This window comes from Periophthalmus magnuspinnatus, chromosome 22 (assembly GCF_009829125.3).
Source record: "Periophthalmus magnuspinnatus isolate fPerMag1 chromosome 22, fPerMag1.2.pri, whole genome shotgun sequence".
Classification (NCBI taxonomy): domain Eukaryota; kingdom Metazoa; phylum Chordata; class Actinopteri; order Gobiiformes; family Gobiidae; genus Periophthalmus; species Periophthalmus magnuspinnatus.
The window spans coordinates 25,323,972-25,344,776 of record NC_047147.1 but is presented as its reverse complement, the minus strand read 5'-3'; the positions used below and the strand labels follow the sequence as shown (position 1 = coordinate 25,344,776).

General features: G+C 42.7%; 2 protein-coding genes across 3 annotated transcripts in view; one reads left to right on the top strand and one right to left on the bottom strand.

The window, feature by feature from the left end:
• Window positions 1-10,644, top strand: part of LOC117390440 (nesprin-2-like) — an 86,303-nt gene extending 75,659 nt beyond the window's left edge. Inside the window, exons 41-50 of one of the 2 annotated variants that reach the window (XM_055230888.1) lie at window positions 924-992; window positions 1,680-1,798; window positions 2,542-2,671; window positions 4,169-4,374; window positions 5,170-5,379; window positions 5,469-5,597; window positions 6,555-6,746; window positions 7,683-7,754; window positions 7,830-7,876; window positions 8,081-10,644. In XM_055230888.1, coding sequence (XP_055086863.1) covers window positions 924-992; window positions 1,680-1,798; window positions 2,542-2,671; window positions 4,169-4,374; window positions 5,170-5,379; window positions 5,469-5,597; window positions 6,555-6,746; window positions 7,683-7,754; window positions 7,830-7,876; window positions 8,081-8,297 — 1,391 coding nt within the window. In that variant the 3' untranslated portion in view covers window positions 8,298-10,644. The remainder of the gene's footprint in view (window positions 1-923; window positions 993-1,679; window positions 1,799-2,541; window positions 2,672-4,168; window positions 4,375-5,169; window positions 5,380-5,468; window positions 5,598-6,554; window positions 6,747-7,682; window positions 7,755-7,829; window positions 7,877-8,080) is intronic. The other variant, XM_033988183.2, reaches the window with a different exon arrangement.
• A 9-nt stretch (window positions 10,645-10,653) lies between these two features.
• The window catches only part of LOC117390441 (estrogen receptor beta-like), a 54,383-nt gene continuing 44,231 nt past the window's right edge, over window positions 10,654-20,805 (bottom strand). Inside the window, exons 9-11 of the mRNA XM_033988184.2 lie at window positions 15,459-15,642; window positions 13,871-14,272; window positions 10,654-13,383 (exon numbers count right to left, since the gene is read on the bottom strand). Coding sequence (XP_033844075.1) covers window positions 13,278-13,383; window positions 13,871-14,272; window positions 15,459-15,642 — 692 coding nt within the window. The 3' untranslated portion in view covers window positions 10,654-13,277. The remainder of the gene's footprint in view (window positions 13,384-13,870; window positions 14,273-15,458; window positions 15,643-20,805) is intronic.

The following is a 20,805-nucleotide window of genomic DNA, read 5'->3' as shown; positions in this document are numbered from 1 at the left end:
TCCTAGAAATAACGCTGAGTTCTAAAACGTCACCGACAACAAAAATTATATCCAAACTTTCTATCAATTGAAATTCAAATTTAAGGCGTGTACAGTCCAGAATTTGAGCCAAAACTGTCTTGCTATCCAGGTATAAGCAGCTCTTGAGGTCAAAATAAGCCCGTTTTAATCATCCACACACCCAGAAGTGAGCTGTTAGCATGCTAGTTGTTGTTTCCTGGCCTCTGAGTTCTGTACAGAGCTTATAAACTCATTGCGGTGAACTGAGTTTGCTAGGAACGTTTTTAGGAACCGGTTCTGTTTTCACTTTGACCGTTATAAATCCGCAAAGTATCAGCTTTATTTTTTACGATTATTCTCCATGTTTTTGTCTGTAAAAACCCCTCACCACACACTTTATACACTTTTCTCACACAGGCGTTAACATTTTCAACATTTTCTCACACGTTTCACACTGTAAAAATGAACGTCTATACGAGCTAAAACGACTTGAATCTGAATATTTATCTCAGTATTTGAAAAAATCTGCGAGTCAGCTTTATTTTTTTACAGTTATTCTCTATGTTTTTGTCTGTAAAAACCCCTCACCACACACTTTATACACTTTTCTCACACAGGCGTTAACATTTTCTCACATTTCTCTCTTGTTTAAACTCTCTCAAAGTTCAAACCTTCGTAGATTTTTTAAAATAAGTACAGTATTATGCAACGAAACCAAACATCAAGACCCAAACATTTGTGTGAGAAATAAAAAATATAAATGTTTTCCTATACTGTACACAGCTTTTAGAAATACTGTAACACATTTAATCGTAATGATCAAACTACGAGGTTGGACACGTAAGAAATGATTAATAGCGACTCACAGTTCTTCTGACCCCGCCTCTTCGCCGTCGTGTTAACCTTCGCTTGCCTCCTTCCAGATATCCAGGTGACGGAGAGCTCTGAGTCGTTTTACAGAGCCACAGTGAGGGCAGTGAACGCAGCACAGGGTAAACTACTGCTGCATGAGTCTGCTGTTTGAACCTCACGTGAACCAAACGCACTTCAACACATCTCTTAAACCTGCACTATGTAACATTTTTTGCCGTCCGGTTTGCCATCTCCGCGGACATTTTATCCCGTCGCTTGGAATGTCCCACGGTATGACGCTAAACGTATCTGTCTGACATATTTTTTTTAGGTATTTTTAAAGGCTAACACGTTAAAAAAATAGCTTGAAAACAGCTCGTCTGGTAGTATCACCTGCTTACCTTTACGTATTATATTTTTAATGCCATACTGTGGGACATTCTATCTAGATAAAGCGATGACATCTCCACAGAGACGAGCTTGACCAGAAAGGTTACACAGTGCACCTTTAACTTCACTAAAAACTCACCTGACCGCCATCACGATCATGTACGATTTTCACTTTAACATCATTATTTATACTCGACACTCGTTACCATGACAACTGTAGATAAAGTGAAAGATGTGCACCATTTTTTTTTTTTTTGCATGAAGTTGACGTGAATTTTGTGTTTTAATTTTGCATGTTTTTACCGTAATTTCTGTCACGCACGTCGCAGCGGACGGAGAACACGGCTCGGGTGGACCAACTTACTGCTCTCGTTTTAAACCTGTCCTTCAAACAATCCCATTCTTATTTTTAATCTTCATTTTTCTTGTGTTTTTAGTGAAATCCATAAACGAGCGACCGAGCTGGCTCCAGGACGAGTCTCTGAAACGTCAAATGCTCCAATGCCTGAACCCGTCTCACTGCGACAGCGCCCCCTATCAGCAACAACACGGATATGTAAGGACAACGCTAATAATACAGCTGCTAAACGTCCCCTCATCCTGTGTAAAAGCTGCTAACTCCGTTTAGACCTCGACAAAGCTGAAATGTGTGGGATTCGTGGGTTTGTTTGAAGTTTAGATTTCAGTTTTCTTGCAAATAAGTTCAGCTTTTTAATTCATTTGAAAGAGACATTCAACTCGGTGTTTTTTTTTTTTTTTTTTTTTTAAAAAGTTCAAAATATTCAAAATTTATTCAGTGTTATCTTCATTTTAGATGTGAAAAAGTATTTGCGCCTCCCAGTGTTTTATTTTCCGTGGAAACCAGGTCCAAATGGCTCTTTGAGTGTTCAAGTTTGCTACAGAGTGAGTCAGTGTATATAATGTAAAGCTGGAGTCTCAAATGGGGTCTAGTGTGGGATTATCATGTTGCGTGTAGAAGGTTCCGCCAAATCAGTAAACCCCAAACACACGTGTCACTCGCGCTGTGTCCTCCCGTCACAAAAGACTCAACAAATAACGATATATATCCATAAAATCCACAAGAATTGGCATATTTCCTCATGTATGTTGAAAACAGCGATGACTTTTGAGAAGATTTTAACAAAGCTTTTTTTTTGTGGAATACCTGATGCGTCCCAGCCTCACCCAGACTCCCCCAGATAACTTGAGTTTGAGACCCCTAAGTAAAGTGTATTATTATTATTATTATTATTATTATTATTATTATTATTATTCTAAAGTATTATTATTGGTCTCCAGGTGAAGCTGATGTCTGAATGCAGCGGCAACATCGACCGAGTGAACCAGGTCAAACTGATCCTGAACGACGAAGAGGAGCTCAGTGACAGCGGACTCACTCACAGCAGCACGGACGGGCACTATAACACAGGTACAAGCCCCTCACTCACAGCAGACAGACGCTATAACACAGGTACAAGCCCCTCACTCACAGCAGACAGACACTATAACACAGGTACAAGCCCCTCACTCACAGCAGCAGAGACAGACGCTATAACACAGGTACAAGCCCCTCACTCACAGCAGACAGACACTATAACACAGGTACAAGCCCCTCACTCACAGCAGACAGACACTATAACACAGGTACAAGCCCCTCACTCACAGCAGAGACAGACGCTATAACACAGGTACAAGCCCCTCACTCACAGCAGAGACAGACACTATAACACAGGTACAAGCCCCTCACTCACAGCAGAGACAGACAGACACTATAACACAGGTACAAGCCCCTCACTCACAGCAGACAGACGCTATAACACAGGCACAAGCCCCTCACTCACAGCAGACAGACGCTATAACACAGGTACAAGCCCCTCACTCACAGCAGACAGACGCTATAACACAGGTACAAGCCCCTCACTCACAGCAGACAGACGCTATAACACAGGTACAAGCCCCTCACTCACAGCAGACAGACGCTATAACACAGGTACAAGCCCCTCACTCACAGCAGACAGACACTATAACACAGGTACAAGCCCCTCACTCACAGCAGCAGAGACAGACGCTATAACACAGGTACAAGCCCCTCACTCACAGCAGACAGACACTATAACACAGGTACAAGCCCCTCACTCACAGCAGACAGACACTATAACACAGGTACAAGCCCCTCACTCACAGCAGACAGACACTATAACACAGGTACAAGCCCCTCACTCACAGCAGAGACAGACGCTATAACACAGGTACAAGCCCCTCACTCACAGCAGACAGACGCTATAACACAGGTACAAGCCCCTCACTCACAGCAGACAGAGACAGACGCTATAACACAGGTATAAGCCCCTCACTCACAGCAGCAGAGACAGACGCTATAACACAGGTACAAGCCCCTCACTCACAGCAGCAGAGACAGACGCTATAACACAGGTACAAGCCCCTCACTCACAGCAGCAGAGACAGACGCTATAACACAGGCACAAGCCCCTCACTCACAGCAGCAGAGACAGACGCTATAACACAGGTATAAGCCCCTCACTCACAGTACGAACAGGCAATAAAAGCAATAAAAAACATATTTATTAATTGTAAAATAAAGATAAGTTGAATGTCATTTTGTGGAGTATCCCCCCCCCCCTCCAGCAGAAAGTTACACAGTGCTTCTTTAAGATAAAATATGTGAATGGAAAACTAGCATGTGAATAGCTCCTGTTCGTGCAGCTACAGTGCTCAGGCTGATGTGTTTGTATTGTGATTTTAACATCTTTCTTATTCTGTCAAGCACTTTGTCTCTGTCCAATAACATAAAATCGTGTCTATAATGTGTTTGTAGATATAAATTCGAGCTGTGTTTTCACGTTTCATGACTGTAGGTGCTGCAAAGGTGTATTAACCCTTTTCATTCCCTCTGTGTTTCCCTCAGGAGTGATCGAGCGCTGGGAGCTGCTTCAGGCCCAGTCACATCGCGCGGACGTCTCGCCGGATCCGCAGCAGTGGCACAAGCTGACCTCTGACCTCTGTGATGTCACGTCCTGGTTGGGCAGAGCGTTACCGGAGCTGGACCAACTGCAGCAGCTCTGCCCCTGCTCCAGCCTCAAAGACCTGCAGGACAACATCTGTAAACTCAAGGTACGTTAAGATCTGAAAGAAATGGGACGGTAGTGATCAGTGTAGACTTTGAATGTTCTTCCTGTGTTTGGGTGGAGTTTATCAGTATAAAACATCAAAACTGAGTGATCTTTGTGTGAAAAAGATGTGAAGAATCAGGATATAAGCCACGAAAAACAGCGGAAATGAGGTGTTTTTTTGACCATTAGGTTTAGGTAGGGCAGAAATGAGAGTGAAGAGTGGGGAGAGACAATCAGCAAAGTGTTGGAAACTGGAACTGACTTAATTTCATTTGCAATTGAGATTATGTTTGCAGTGTTTAGTTTTCAATGTAGGATTCTGTTCAAAGTTCACGCTGTAAACGACTCTCATTTGAAATAAATTACTGATTTTTTTTATTTTTTTTTACCTAAATATTCTGCATACTAAAAGGTAAACTGACTAGCTGTAAGGGGACTTTAAATTAAATTAAATAAATAAATAAAAAAAAATTAAAAATAAATAAAAATTAATAAAAATAAATAAATAAAATAAAATAAAATAAAATAAAATAAAATAAAATAAAATAAAATAAAATAAAATAAAATGTATGTAAGTATTGGTGTATGGGGGAATCTTATTTTTGTTGTCTTGATTTTGTTACTATATAAATAATAAAAAATATATCACAAAAAATGAAATAAGACTCAAATCTGAACTTTAATCTAATCCAAGAACCCCGTGCATTTGAGAACATGTTTGTCAAAGTCTAATCTCACAGCTACAAGATTCTTCTATAAAAAATACACAACATTAACTTCTCCTCTGTGTGTGCAGGAGACGCAGAGGCTGTTTTGCAGTTATAAATGCCTCATGATCTCAGTGAACCTGGGCGTTCGACAGCTCCTCCACGCCTCCTCCTCTGACCCCCAGAACCTCCAGGAGATCCAGGAGGCGGTGGACTCGGCCAACCACAGCTGGACCCAGGCCTGCTCCTCTCTGCAGGGCTGGGAGCTCCGACTGCACCAGGGTCTCTGCAAGTGCCAGGTGTGTGTCAGACGCCGTCCCGTCCCTCTGTATCGGATGCCCTCCCTGTATTTCAGATGTTTTATAGATATTTCTGTGTCTCTCTTCAGGAGCTCCACGAGTCCCTCCACTCTCTGCTGCTGTGGCTGTCTCAGTGTGAGGGCAGACTGTACTCAGTGAACCTCAGAGACCAGAGTGTGTCCAGAGAGCTGCTCCTACGGCACAGGGACACGCTCCAGGTGAGAGGAGGCTTGTGTCGTGTCATGGCTCTATGGAGTGGTGTATTTATTCACAGCAGCCACAGCACAAGACAGTATAAATCAGCCAGTAAGAAACATTTTTATACAGCGCTTTTCCACCTACAAGGCACTCGAAGCAATTTACAGCAAGGAACCACTCACACATTCACAAATATGCATCTCAAAACATATTCGAAGCGGAGGGCCACAAACCAGTGATCAGTGCAGTGCGGTACTTTAAAAACAGCTTTGACTGAGCCGCTGTGTATTAATTAGACTCAAAACACATTCATTTTAGGTCTGTACCACACTGCAATTTGATGTTTGAGGTTATAGTGGTAGAAATAGTTTAATTTGCTGTTAAAAGTACTGCTTATGATCAATTGGGCCGGTTCAGCAGGAGGCTTGAGGGCCAATTAAAACTGGTCTGAGGGCCGCATTTGGCCCCCGGGCCTTAGTTTGGACACCGCTGGTTTACATAGACACTGGGGGCGAGATGGGTCAAGTGTCTCTCCCAAGGAAACAACATCAGAATTCACCTTTGGGAGCGAGTTAATCTCACTGCCAAACTTTGATGTTTATGTTGAGAGCAGGATTCAACCCACCAGCGTTTGTCTACCTTTAATGTTGTGTTATTTTTGTCTTCTAAGTTAACGTAACTGCCAGTGCTATTTATTTATTTCAACATTTTCAGAAAGGTCATTATAGATTTGGATTTGTTTATTTAAAAAAAAGACAGTGCACAGTCTTCAAATTAAACATTTTCGGTAATATTCAATACCAAACAATTAATATTTTTCAACTAAAGTCATTTTTATCCGTGGTTGTACCCAGATGGCTGTACTCTGCTGGTCTCTTACATTGGGTTTAACCTGTGTCTCCCTCTCTCTTTCTCCCACTCTCTGTCCATCCTTCTGTCTCTCTCTTCCTCTTCTCTCGCTCTCCTTCGCTCTATAGTCTCTTCAGGAGGACCTACGTAGCCGTGAGGGACAGGTCTCCTCTCTGCAGACTCTGTCCTGTGAGCTCTTGGTGGATCTCAGCTCTGAGGAGGGGTTAGAGGCCAGAGAGAAGGTCCACGTGATCCACAACAAACTCACACTTTTGCTGAGACAAGTGCAGAATGACACCAACACACTCAACGCTCGACTGGTACGACTCCACTAATGCTCTCAATTTTAAACTGTGGAATAACGTTGTGTTATTTTGCATGGGGCTGCTAATCTTGACTGTAAATATGTTCTAAAGGGATGACAGGACATTTTTAAAGCCTCCAGAGAATCAGTGCAGTGTTGATTTGTTGCTCACGTGAATTTGAACATTTTACACAAATCAGCCGAGCAAAAGAAAATAAAATCTGTCGACTGGAGTGCTCATCCGAGCTTCTTCAGTTCTGCTCAGATTACTGATGGACACTACGGCTGGGTATCATTAAGAAATTGCCGATACGATACATACCTCGATACACAGCCCGCGATAAGATACGTATCTCGATATAGCGCACTGTCGATTCGATACGATATATTTCGATTCGATATGATTCAGTGAAAAATACAGTCTTTTGGGACACTTAATGATCAACCCCATTTTCACAGAAAATTAACATAAATTTTATTTCTTTTTTTAATTATTATTTTCAATTTATTGAAGATGAATGAACAGAACAGTGCATTTTGTTTTATGCATTTTACCAACTAGAAAAACACATCAGACTGTTCCATTGTCCAGTGTTACTCATCCAGAGCTTATATGAGCTCCACATTTACATGTCACAGGGACATGTGCAGTTTAACAGCTCTGAACGATCACAACAGATCTACTAAAACAACTGACACTAAAAGTCTTTGTTTAAACCAAAGTTAATATGAAATAAACCTATTTTAATCATTAAAACAGTGAATCAAATGTCAAATGTTCTGCATAAACCTGTTTCTTTCCTCTAAGTAGAGTCACCACCTGCTGAAATTGCAGTTTGTCATTTTTGCAAAATGATAGAGACTATACAACCTACAAAATAAACACTGCTCAATTATCCACAGACGGGTGAATAAAATATATTTCCTCATGTGTGGCCTGGTCTTCTTTCAGGAGAGGTCCAGTTTGTTGGACTCAGACAGCACTGAACCACTGTCCCACTCCACTCCTGTCAGCACACACAAGGTACAGAGCACAACGCTCTCATGTTCAATCATCCATAAGAATTAAAGTTAATGTAACAGTTTGTCAAATGTTTAGGAAGGGCCCAGACTCCGAGCTGCAGAGGAACAACCAGCCACCAGGAGGTAAACTACAAACAGCTATTATTTTTATTTTTATTTTTATTTTTATTTTTATTTATTTATTTATTTTTTGATGGATTAATTAATTTATTTTTTGAAATAAATAATGTATGAATGTGTGAATGAAACAAAACACAACTCAGGTCTGTTTTTGAGGAGGTAACAAGCCCATCTATAACTATAACTATTGTTTCCTCCACATTCCAGGGCCCAGCACAGAGACGCCTCCTCCCCACATCGGCCCTTCCTCCGGCGGGTGCTCCGGGCGGCCTTCCCCCTCCACCTGCTTCTCCTCCTTGTCCTGGTCCTGGCCTGTTTAGTCCCACTGTCAGAGGACCAATACAACAACTGTGCTCTGTCCAATAACTTCGCCCGCTCCTTCTACCCCATGCTACGCTACACCAACGGACCCCCACCCACGTGATCTACAGCCAAGTGACCCCCACCCACATGAGGACGGCACCTAAGGGACCCCCAACTGCATAATCTACACCAAACACACACTTTTCGAGAGCAAAAAGACCCCCATCATCCTACAGACTTCCACTGAAATAAAGACAGCACCTAAAGGACACCCCCACCCGTGTAAAGACAGCACCCCTCAGACGCCACAAACATATGAAACCAGCACCCAAGGGACTCCCGAAGGACACCCACCCAAATAATTTAAAGTAAACCTTAAGGACCATCGCCCAACTGATCCCCACCCATGTAAGGACAGCACCCAAGGGACCCCCACCCACGGAAATACAGACGATAGGGATGTAACAATAACCGAAAGATATTGTATTGCCAAAAGTATCACAACAATATATCGAATTACGTGTTCCTCTTGGATGCAGTTAAAAAAAACCCAAAAAAACCCAAAAAACACATAGGGAACTATATAGACCATGATCCTTTGCTCCACTTCAGAGCAGACTAAATGTTATTAAGCACTTTTAAATCTTGATTTTGTGGATTTTGGCTGTAATTATAACACCAAAGATTCTATTCTGTTAGCTTCTCTCAAATATAGTGATACGTATCGTGGCATTTGGACACTGTTACATCCCTGACAAACACTAGCCTATATTTACACGTGTACGCTAGGTCTGATCCACAGCAAAAGACGAAATTAAATCTGTCGACCGAAAAACAGGCCTTCAATAGATCTAAGAGAGCGAAGAAAAAGGACAACAGGGAATCTGAGCCTAAAGGAAAGGTGTAGCTTCAGAGAATTTTCAGACAGTGTGAGATTCCAGTCACTACACTTTAAGACAAAAACTGCTTCACCCAAAGGACAAAACCCTGAGACATAAACAAAGTAATGTGGTCTACTCCATTCAGTGCAGTGAAGAGTGCAGTGAGCGTTACATTGGAGAAACTAAACAGCAGCTCCATAAAAGAATGAACCAACACCGTCGAGAGAGCAGCTCAGGACCCCAGTCTGCTGTGCATCTCCATCTCAAAGACACTGACCACTCCTTTGGAAATAGTGAGGTTCAGATCTTAACCAGAGAAAAGAAATGGTTTGAGAAGGGAGTTTTGGGTCTATCCTCAGATCCAAAACAAAGAGAACAATCGCAGGGTCGTTTAAGGCTGAATAGGTTTGTTTAAGATGAAACTGGAGACAATAGATGTTTACAGTTTCGGTGCAGTTAGCTCCTCCCTTCAGACAGATATAAGGCCGTGTCCAGCAGTGATCTGACCAGAACTGAAGAAGCGGCTTAGACGAGCAGCGAAACGTCCTCACTCCTACAACGATTTGTCCAGTTGACACATTTAATTTCGTCTTTTGCTAAATGGCCCATATAGTCACTGCAGCATTTTAGGCCAAAGTAAGAAAGTTTTCCTCTATTTGAAATATTTTTGCACTTAAACATTTTGACATTACAAGGAGGAAAAGCTTCAAAAGATCAAGAAGAAGTTAATCGTATTTGAAACTTAAAACTGAACAGCTGCTTCAGTTTGACTCTTGAAGACATTCAGTCATAAACCATCAACTTATTACCAAATTTTACATTTTAATTTGTAATAAGAATCCTAACTATTATGTATTTGGTTCATAAGTTGCACTAAAGGTTATCCAAAGTTTTATCTTTTTATTATTATTTATTATTTCTCTATTTTTAGGCAATTTGGATTTGAAACCTGACTATCCTTAAGGTGGACAAACACATTTCCTTTCAAAATAAAAGCCCCTAGCATATTTTACCCATACTAAATTAACCCTGTATTTACAATTGTATTTATTTATTTTATTTTGAAAGATGTTCAAAACTCAAGCCATATCATCCATTGTCATAACGTCCTCACACAAGTAGTACTTTAGTTTTGAGATTGTAATTTTTGGACCTGAATATCTCAAAAAACCAAAGTGTCCAAGCCATTTTCTACACTGCAGCTATTTTTCATAAAGGGAGCAGATATTTTATGTGTAGCATATGTTGTACAGAGCTGAAAACGTGTTCTTTTTGTTGAATTTTAGAGATATTTATGATAAAGTACGCTATCTTTTCAGAATCACGGAGTTTGGACTTTTTTGCTAGTTTAGTAAAAGTAAATTATCTTGAAATTTCTGTAAAAATGTGTGAAAATGTAAAGGGACAGTGCCACAAAGTGAATGTCTACATTCTGCTGATTTCTGAACTATTTATCGACTTGTTTTCGTTTTGAGTTAAAAGTCGAAATGTCTAAAAACCAACGTGTGTGCGCTCGTTTTCTATTACTTCACAGTTTAGTCCAACCCACGACCTCCTGGTGAGAGGGAGGAGACAGGATAACCACTCTGCCGCTGACTTTTTAAAGCACTTTATTGTTGCAGATATAAACTTGTAAATTGACAGTAAACAGTTGATTTTTTTTTTTTTCCGGAAAAACATTGAGCAGTATTTTTACACACACAGGTGAGTCTAGAGCTGATTTTAACCAAGCGCTACATGAATCTAAAATGGCTTCACTTTTGTCTTTTAGTTTCGCTTTAAATAATTGCCGATCCAAACTAAAACGCTAAACTTTTCTTTTTTTTTTTTTCCTCAACTGTATGTGGTGTTTTAATAGCATCATCTACTATTTTTAATCATTTTTTTTGCAATTTTAATACAGCTTTCTGGTTGAAAAACGCCTAAATCTAAGTGCGGGCGTCGCCTTCAGTGGCCTCTGCAATTTCAAGTACTATGTGACATCACAGAGGGACTGATCTGATTACAAACACCCAGCTGCAGGGGCGGAGTTTTCCCTTCAGTCCTCTCCAGGTACTGCCCGGTTTAGCAGCTCTTTTTTTGAAATGCGGTGGCAGTAGTGGGCGGAGTTTACGCGTTTAGCCGCACTTTAAGTCGTTTTGTTGCTTAAAATCAGCTCTATCTGAACCAAGCAAGAGATTGACAGTTTAACAGTCATTGAAAAGGCCACGAACGTGTGTTTTTTTGGACACAGGTTGGATACACAGTGGAAAAAAAACAGGCTGCGTTCGCTGTTATAACATTTTAAAGACCTACAGTGTAACCTGAGCTGGAGACGGGTCAGAAATCTACGGTGGAATTTGCCGTTTAACTGTGTGACTGCAGACGCGTTGACCTGGTTTATGGTTAATATCTGTAATAACTGGGAGCATCTGCACGAAACAAACTGGCGCAACGTTCAATATCTTCTCAGTATAAATAAACAAAAGTTGAATTGTTTTTGCACTGCAGTGTCAAAAACAGTGGAATTACACATTATTCCAATAGTCAAAATTCTGTTTTCCCCCTCGATCTCCATCTGAAGTTATGACGTCATTAAAAAAATGTTAAAACGTGAACACAGCCCATTGAGAGTCCCATATGAAACACAGACAGTCAGACGTGAGTTGGTTCAGGTAAAAAACATGCAGAAGATTTTTGAACAGTTCCAAGATGGCGGCTTTTGAACAGTTCCAAGATGGCGGCTTGTTGTGGATTGTTTAAATTCTGATGCATTAGGCCCTGGAGCAGACACGAGGAACAAAAAGACTCCACAATTTTAATTAAATAATAGTACAAATCTCAACTTTTTCTTCTCTTTTTGTCATCTGAACTTGTAAAAGCCCAAATCAGCTGCTTTTGAGATCTACTTGAGTAATACATAAGTGTTGTTTTTAAAGTTTATTAGACTTCAACCATATACCAACACGAGGCTGGATTATGAACATTTTAGTACATTATTGAATCAATTTCTTGTGTCTTGCCTCCGTTTCATAAATGCGAATACACAGTGTTGGGAAGTGACTAAATATGTACCAAAAATACATATTCAAACTGTATTAAAGTACAGTTACTCTTTCATTTGGTGGTATTCAGAATGTACTTTCCTAAAACCAAAAGAACACACTGCAGTAAACTTTGCCCAGTTTTTTCAAAGACATAAAGCTATTTTTAATCCTCTAGAGTTTTTAAAGTGTAATGAAGTGCAGCTGAACGTGAAACTAAGTACTGAACTGAAGTATTTGAACTACTTATTTGAGCAGTGATTAGCTCCTTGAATCTGTCTAATGTTTCGACCACAGACTGAACATAGATGCATTTCCAGCTCCACTGACTCTGGCTCCAATTCACTTTCTAAAACTATTCTATTCTCCATAACTGCTGCTGCTGTCATCATTTCGCTCTTAAAACGTCCGTATTAACCCGCTCTACATGATCCTGGGGTTTTTATTTCTCTTTTGTGTCCGTAAATCCAGATATGATCATTAATAACAGACAAATCTTGCAGCTTTGTTCCCCGAGGTCACCCCCCCCGGTAGCGTTAGCAACATGTTTGATTGACAGTGCTACAAAGTGCGCCTCATCAAACCTGTTGGGAGGGGTCGCCTTCGACAGCCTCGCTCCGGATTGGCTCTTTAGTTGCTATGATACTCGTGGTCTGAATCCCTAAGATGGAACTTGGCTCCAAATTCGCCGCTATAACCGCTCTCGCCTCGATGAGCTTCACTGGACTGGAGTCGGACGCCGTGGGTGACGTCGCACTCACTAAGTCCACGTCTTTATACAGTCTACAGTTGAAACGCAGGTGTAGTCGTGAAAGGAAACCCGGTCTGTCCGTGTCATTACAGTGAGCTTTTTGTTGTTCGAGTCCACTCCAGGGCTGTGGAGAAGTGTAGGATTGTGTTGTATTCTATTGTACATGTCGAGTGTTACAGAGATTTGTAAAAGTCTTTAAAAAGAGCACAAAATGCCTTTGGCTCCAGCGGCGTCAGAGTTCACGATTTACGAAAAAAAAACACAGACCAATCGCACAGAAATCGTAGAAAAGTCCGACGAAGAACTGTAGTTTTAACAAAAGTTCCTCCTCTGGATGTGAAGGTTCCACAGTGAGTCCATGAAGCAGAACCAATACAGGACAGGGAGGGGCTCTTCAGGTGTTTAAAGCCCGGCCTCCCTTTCTCAGGTGTCCAAAGACCCGTCCCTCAGGTGCCCAAAGCCCCGCCCCCTCTCTGATCTGGGAGGAGGTACTCTGGGGGGGCGGGGCCAGTGTCGCAGGAGTCCACGGACCAGGAGTCTGCCGGCATGTAACTACGAGAGAGAAATCTGCATTACATTTTTTTTTTTATGAGTTTCAGTTTGTTTTTTGATGCTTTGAGTCCCACCTCCCTTTGCTCTCTGTGCTAAGTCACTCCCACTTCAGAGCGCTGTGGCAGGCTGAGCATTGGACAAAAACATACAGCTGTTTGTAAGAAGCATGTGAAAGGGCCGGCAGAGATCAAATGTCAAAGGTCAAATGACAAACTAAATACAAGTTTTATTCAGTTTTCTTCACTTTGACTCAGGAACTCACTGACTATAGTTAAAAGTCCCAGTGCGTAACATTTCTAGCCGCCCTGCACACAGTAAAGACGTGTTTTCCAGGTGTTTATGAAATAATGTATGATATTTATTTACCGTATTTTCCAGACTATACGTCCAGACAATGTCACAAAAGGTCAAATCGTATGTGTATGTCCCTTTAAATTCAGATACATTTTAATATTCACAAGATTAAAACACAAAAAGCACCACTCACTTGTTATTCTCCATGTGCGAGTGCGCAAGGCTGTGATTGGCCGGCTCGCTGTGTGTGGGCGGGGCCTGCAGGTGTCTGTCGAGGATGTGGACGTGTTCAGGAGGGGTGTACTCTGGTTGTGGTTGGCTGAAGGAGTCGGGGGCGTGGCTCTGCGGGGTAAACTCTAGCTGTGATTGGCTGAAGGACTCGGAGGCGTGGCTTTGGGGGCTGAACTCGGGCTGTGGTTGGTTAAAGGCTTGGGAGGCGTCGCTTTGGGGGCTGAACCCGGGCTGCGATTGGCTGAAAGCTTTGGAGGTGTGGCTGCTGCTGGAGGTGTTTGCGTCGAGCATTTCCAGGAGAAGGTCGTAAACAAGAACGACGTTTTTCCTCTTCATCGTAGAGAGGTGGTCCATCCCTTTGTTACTGTGAGAGAGAGAAAGAGAGGGAGAGGGAGGGAGGGAGGGAGGGAGAGAGAAAGAGAGGGAGAGAGAGGAGGGGAGAGAGGGAAAGAGAAAGAGGAGGGAGAGAGAAAGAGAGGGAGAGAGAGGAGGGGGGAGAGAGAAAGAGAGGGAGAGAGAAAGAGGAGGGATGGAGGGAAGGAGAGTGAGAGAGCGGAGGGAGAGAGAGGGAGGGAGAAAAAGAGAAAGATGGGGAGAGAGGGGGGAGAAGGATAAACAGTGGGAGAGAGAAAAAGAGAAATAGAGGAAGGGGGAGAGTGAGAGAGCGGAGGGAGGGAAGGAGAGAGAGAGAGAGAGAGGAGAGAGAGAGGGAGAAAAAGAGGAGGGAGGGAGATGGAAGGATAAACAGAGGGAGAGAGAAAAAGAGAAAGAGGAGGGAGGGAGAGAGAAAAAGAGAGGAGGGAGAGAAGGGGAGGAAGAGAAAACGAGAAAGAAAAGAGGGAGGAGAGAGAGGGAGAGAAGTGAAGTGGAACAGAGAATAAGGGAGAGGGAGGGGAGAGAGAAAGAACGAGGGAGGGAGAGGCGGGAGGGAAGGAGACATTGGATGGAGAGACAAGCAAGAATGTACATAAGGTTTTTAACATAAAAATAATAATCATAAAAAAAAAATAATAATAATAATAATAATAATGTGGCACTTTTATAGACACATCACTTTACAAACACATTCTTCATTCCCTCCACACTTGACGGTGGTAAACACATTCACACTAAACAATGTGGGTGAAGTGTCTTGCCCAAGGACACAACCACAGTGTGTCCTAGATCCACTGGCGCCTCACTGTGACACCAAGTACTAACCAGGCCCAGCCCTGCTCAGGTTTTCAAGGACCAAAAGTTTTCAGACTCTAATGTGAAAGAGTCCGCTTCACTTTTAACGGACGACGGTTTGAATCCCACATTAAACCTGCTGTTTTTGTGCTTTTGGACAAGACACTTTGCCATTTGCCTCTGTGAATTGGTGCATGACTGGTAGTGGTGGAGGGAAATACGCTGTTGAGAATGGCAGCCACATTTCTTGCCAGCTATGTCATTTTTCTCGTGTCGTCTCCATGGAGATGTTATGGCTTCAACTGGAATGTTCCGCAGTGAGTAAAAGTGCTGTGTACTACGCGAGACGACTACTGCGCTTGTGTTTTTGACGTAAATACCTGACGTGTCGTATGTGGGACAGCAGCATGGTGAGGTGTCCCAGTCTGAGCGTCTGCTGCTGAGACGACAGGCCCAGTTTGGAGATGGCCCAGACCAAGGCGTCGATCACAGAGTCGAGTAAACGCAGGAGTTTAGCCCGACTCTCCACCTCCTCTGCCGTCTGCGGGGTTGTGTTACACAGGTCTGCGAACAAGCACACGTGTTTATCTCGCAAATATACACATATGTAACAAAACATGTGACAGAGGGAGGAGTTTAGCCCGGACTGGCAGGAATTACACAGGTCTGAAGAAATATAACAACAAATACATGAGTTGCTATCGAGTCCAGACTAACACCTCTATTTTGTGCCTTGTTTTGTCTCGACAGCTTTGCGTTATAGCACTGGGTAATTATAAGTGTCCTCTGATGTTGCCCAGCTCCAAGGTCCAGTCCTTCAGTTGCTGTTGTCAGAGGATGTCCTGCAGTACTGCTATAAAACAATATATCTGTCTCTTTTCAGCGGCAAATAACACACGAAATATTGGAGATAAGAAGTTTAACATTTTGTACAGACAAAATAATCAAAAGCCAAGTCTGTAAACGAGGCAGCTTTGGGGTGTTTTTGGACAGGTGTACAGTCCCTGACAAAAGTCTCGTCTCTTATCCATTTTGTAGAAACAAAAGCTTATAACCTGACTTTAAATTAATCGATTGGTTTTAGAAATGTCTCATATGAAGCTAAAACCCTCCCAAATTATGCTCAATATACTAAAATAAATTTGCTTCACTGAAGAAAGATTGATCATTTAATGAACACAGAAAGGTCAGATTTTGGCAAGACAAAAGTCTTGTCGCTTTGTCATATGATGCACCCAATCCTAGATTACAGCCTCACCTGTGATCAGTTACTGATCAATCAATTAGTGGGTGTGTATAAAAAGAACCTCAGCACACCAGACCTTCACATCAACTGCAACTTGATCATCTGACAACAGCCTAAGATCCACCCTGAGACCAAAGCGTTAATTATCAAGAGGCTGAAGACCAGATCCACTGCTGAGGTGACACCTTCAATGTCTCAGTGTCAAGTACAAAGAAGAAAAAGATCTGAAAAGACTGGAGATGTTTTTGACAAGCCCAGGTCCGGCAGACCCCACAGCTGCTCGGGAGGACCGTTTGTTGATTCGAAAATCCAAGGCCAGCCCCTTTTCCACTGCAGCAGAGCTCCACCAGGCCTGGTCACCTCAAGTCCCTGTGTCAACCAGAACAGTTTGTACAATTCTGTCTCGAAATGGCCTCCATGGTCGAATCAGTGCACAGAAACCAGCACTAAACAAAAGGCAATTAAAAAAACGTGTGGCATTTGCCAAGGCCCACAGCCTGTTAAAAGGATGGACACTGGAAAAGTGGCAGTAGGTGGATTTCTCAGATGAATCCTCGGTTGAATTACATCACAGACGCCGCAAATATTGCAGGAGACCTACTGGAGCCCGCATGGATCCAAGATTCACCAAGAAAACAGTGAAGTCTGGTGGCGGAAAAATCATGTTCTGGGGTTACATCCAGTATGGGGGAGTGCGAGACATTTGCAGGGTGGAAGGCAAAATCAATAGTCTAAAATATCAAGAAGTATTAGCTACCTCTTACATTCCCAACCATAAAGGGTCAAATTTTGCAGCAGGATGGTGCTCCATCACATACTTCTATCTCTACATCAAAGTTCCTCAAGGCGAAGAAGATCAAGGTGCTCCAGGACTGGCCCAGTCACCAGACATGAACATCATTGAGCACGTCTGGGGTAGAATGAAAGAGGAAACATGGAAGGCAAAACCAAAGAATCTTGATGAACTCTGGGAGGCAGACTGCTTTCTTTGATATTCCTGACTTCATCAACTAATTGTATGAATCATTGTCGAACCGCATGGATGCAGTCCTTCAAGCTCATGGACGTCATACAAGATATTAAATATGGATCTCACAGCACCACTACTTCATTCACTGACATTATGCAACATATTTTTGTATTTGAAGTAAATTATTTGTTCAATTTTCTGTAGGCGACAAAACGTTTGTCTTGCCAAAATCTGACCTTTCTGTGTTCATTAAATGATCAATCTTTCTTCAGTGAAGCACATTTATTTTAGTATATGGAGCATAATATGGGAGGGTTTTAGCTTCATATGAGACATTTCTAAAACCAATCGATTCATTTAAAGTCAGGTTATAAGCTTTTGTTTCTACAAAATGGATAAGAGACAAGACTTTTGTCAGGGACTGTATATTAACAGCCAACGCAGGCTCTGGTCTCACAGACTTGAACTTTATCTGCAAATGGATGGTCCTGGACACAGCACACGCACCAACATACATGACCAATCACACGGACAGTGGCTCCCTCTGCATCTGCATCATTACGACCAGGGTCAAAGTGATTCTAGATGACCACGCCCCCAAACCATGTGACCTGCCCCCACCTGACTGCACCCAAACCATGTGACCTGCCCCCACCTGACCACACCCAAACCATGTGACCTGCTCATCCTTTGTCCACAAGAGTGAGCGCACAAGAGAGAGTGCACAAGAGAGAACGCACAAGAGAGAACGTACAAGAGTGAGCGCACAAGAGTGAGCGCACAAGAGTGAGCGCACAAGAGTGAGCGCACAAGAGTGAACGCACAAGAGTGAACGCACAAGAGAGAGTGCACAAGAGAGAGTGCACAAGAGTGAACGCACAAGAGAGAGTGCACAAGAGAGAGTGCACAAGAGTGAACGCACAAGAGTGAACGCACAAGAGAGTGCACAAGAGTGAACGCACAAGAGTGAACGCACAAGAGAGAGTGCACAAGAGTGAACGCACAAGAGTGAACGCACAAGAGAGAGCGCACAAGAGTGAACGCACAAGAGAGCGCGCACAAGAGTGAACGCACAAGAGAGAGCGCACAAGAGTGAACGCACAAGAGAGCGCGCACAAGAGTGAACGCACAAGAGTGAACGCACAAGAGAGCGCACAAGAGTGAACGCACAAGAGAGAGTGCACAAGAGAGAGTGCACAAGAGTGAACGCACAAGAGTGAACGCACAAGAGAGAGTGCACAAGAGAGAGTGCACAAGAGTGAACGCACAAGAGTGAACGCACAAGAGAGAGTGCACAAGAGTGAACGCACAAGAGTGAACGCACAAGAGAGAGCGCACAAGAGTGAACGCACAAGAGAGCGCGCACAAGAGTGAACGCACAAGAGAGAGCGCACAAGAGTGAACGCACAAGAGAGCGCGCACAAGAGTGAACGCACAAGAGTGAACGCACAAGAGAGCGCACAAGAGTTTTCTCCTCGACAAAACCCACAAAGTCGATGAAACGTTCTGCACCGACAAAGACGCCTACGAAGGTTTGAACTTTGAGAGAGTTTAAACGAGAGAGAAATGTGAGAAAATGTTAACGCCTGTGTGAGAAAAGTGTATAAAGTGTGTGGTGAGGGGTTTTACAGAAAAAAACGTGTAGAATAATTGTAAAAAATAAAGCTGATACTTCGCAGATTCCACCTTTTGCGGGTTATTTTTAGAACGTGACCAGTGTAATTCCATCTCGCCTTGATAAACTCCTCCCCACTTTATTTTCATCGATCATTTCTGTAGATGACGACAAAGAAATGATACTAATGTTTTTCAAAAGGCCGCGCTCTGCTTTGTTTTATTTGTTCCATAGACAGAAGTACTCAAAAATAGTATCCGAGTATTCACGTTTCCAACCACATTTTTCACAAATTTAATTAAATAAGATCACAAAACCTCTCAATCACTGACATTTTAATAACACGGTGATTAAAGTTTGAGTAGGACCTCATGTTCTTTTGAAGCAGATTTACAACGTGTACATTTTAATAAAAGAGAGATCAGTGGGCACATTTCAATTAGAACGTTTAGGGACGGTTTACGGGCTGAGTTTCATTTTTGTCCATATCATTATTGTGCCTCTGAGCAAGACATTTCACTCACTTTGCCCACTGCAATAACAGTAACACGTCTGGATGTGACAGGAAGGGCATCTGGCATTAAAAAAAGACCTGTTTTCATTGGAAATTTAAAGTAAACTGGAAAACAAGGAACTGAACCAGAACTAAACCAGGACTAAACCAGGACTGAACCAAGACTGAGCCAAGACCGAGCCAGGACTGAGCCGGGACTGAACCAGGACTAAACCAAGACTGAACCAGGACTAAACCAGGACTAAACCAGGACTGAACCAAGACTGAGCCAAGACCGAGCCAGGACTGAGCCGGGACTGAACCAGGACTAAACCAAGACTGAACCAGGACTAAACCAGGACTGGACCAGGACTAAACCAGGACTGAACCAGGACTAAACCAGGACTAGACCAGGACTAAACCAGGACTGAACCAGGACTAGACCAGGACTAAACCAGGACTGAGCCAGGACTGAACCAGGACTACACCAGGACTGGACCAGGACTAAACCAGGACTAAACCAGGACTGAACCAGGACTGAACCAGGACTAAACCAGGACTAAACCAGGACTAAACCAGGACTAAACCAAGACTGAACCAGGACTAAACCAGGACTGGACCAGGACTAAACCAGGACTAAACCAGGACTGAACCAGGACTGAACCAGGACTAAACCAGGACTAGACCAGGACTAGACCAGGACTAGACCAGGACTAAACCAGGACTGAGCCAGGACCGAACCGGGACTAAACCAAGACTGAACCGGGACTAAACCAGAACTAAACCAGGACTAAACCAAGATTACACCAGGACTGAACCTGTTTATTCTAAATAAATCCACATGTTCTGAGCTCAACACCAGGGGGCAGCGAGGAGCAGGCACATCCACATTTACTGTTTTTTTTACTTTTCAAACCAGATAAGGTCAGGAGCAGCTTTACAGGCACAACTTTAAATTAAATTACTAGGTTTTCGTTTAAAACAAATGGAGTTTACTTTAGAGAAGTAATACTGCTCTGAAAGTTCCACAGAAGGGCAAATGTATCTATTATCCAGGGAGAATGTTCCAGAGTTTTGCTTTAACTTTCTGGTGTTCCCCCTCAACAGCAATGAAATGTTACACAGTGCTGCTTTTAGAGTGAAATGGTAGTAGTTGTAGCTATAAGTAGTATCAGTATTGTAGTAGCAACAGTATCAATAGTAGTAGTAGTTTTTTTCCGGTTTCAATTTTGTGTATTTCTTATGATGTTGTACTTCTAGTTGTGTATTTTTTTCCAACTCTGACGTACCTGCTGTATTATTATTATAGCAGCAGTAGTCATAGTAGTAGTCGTAGTAGTAGTATCATAGTACCAGTATTGTATTATTGTTTTGAAGTACTGGACAGGTGGACCATTGACTCC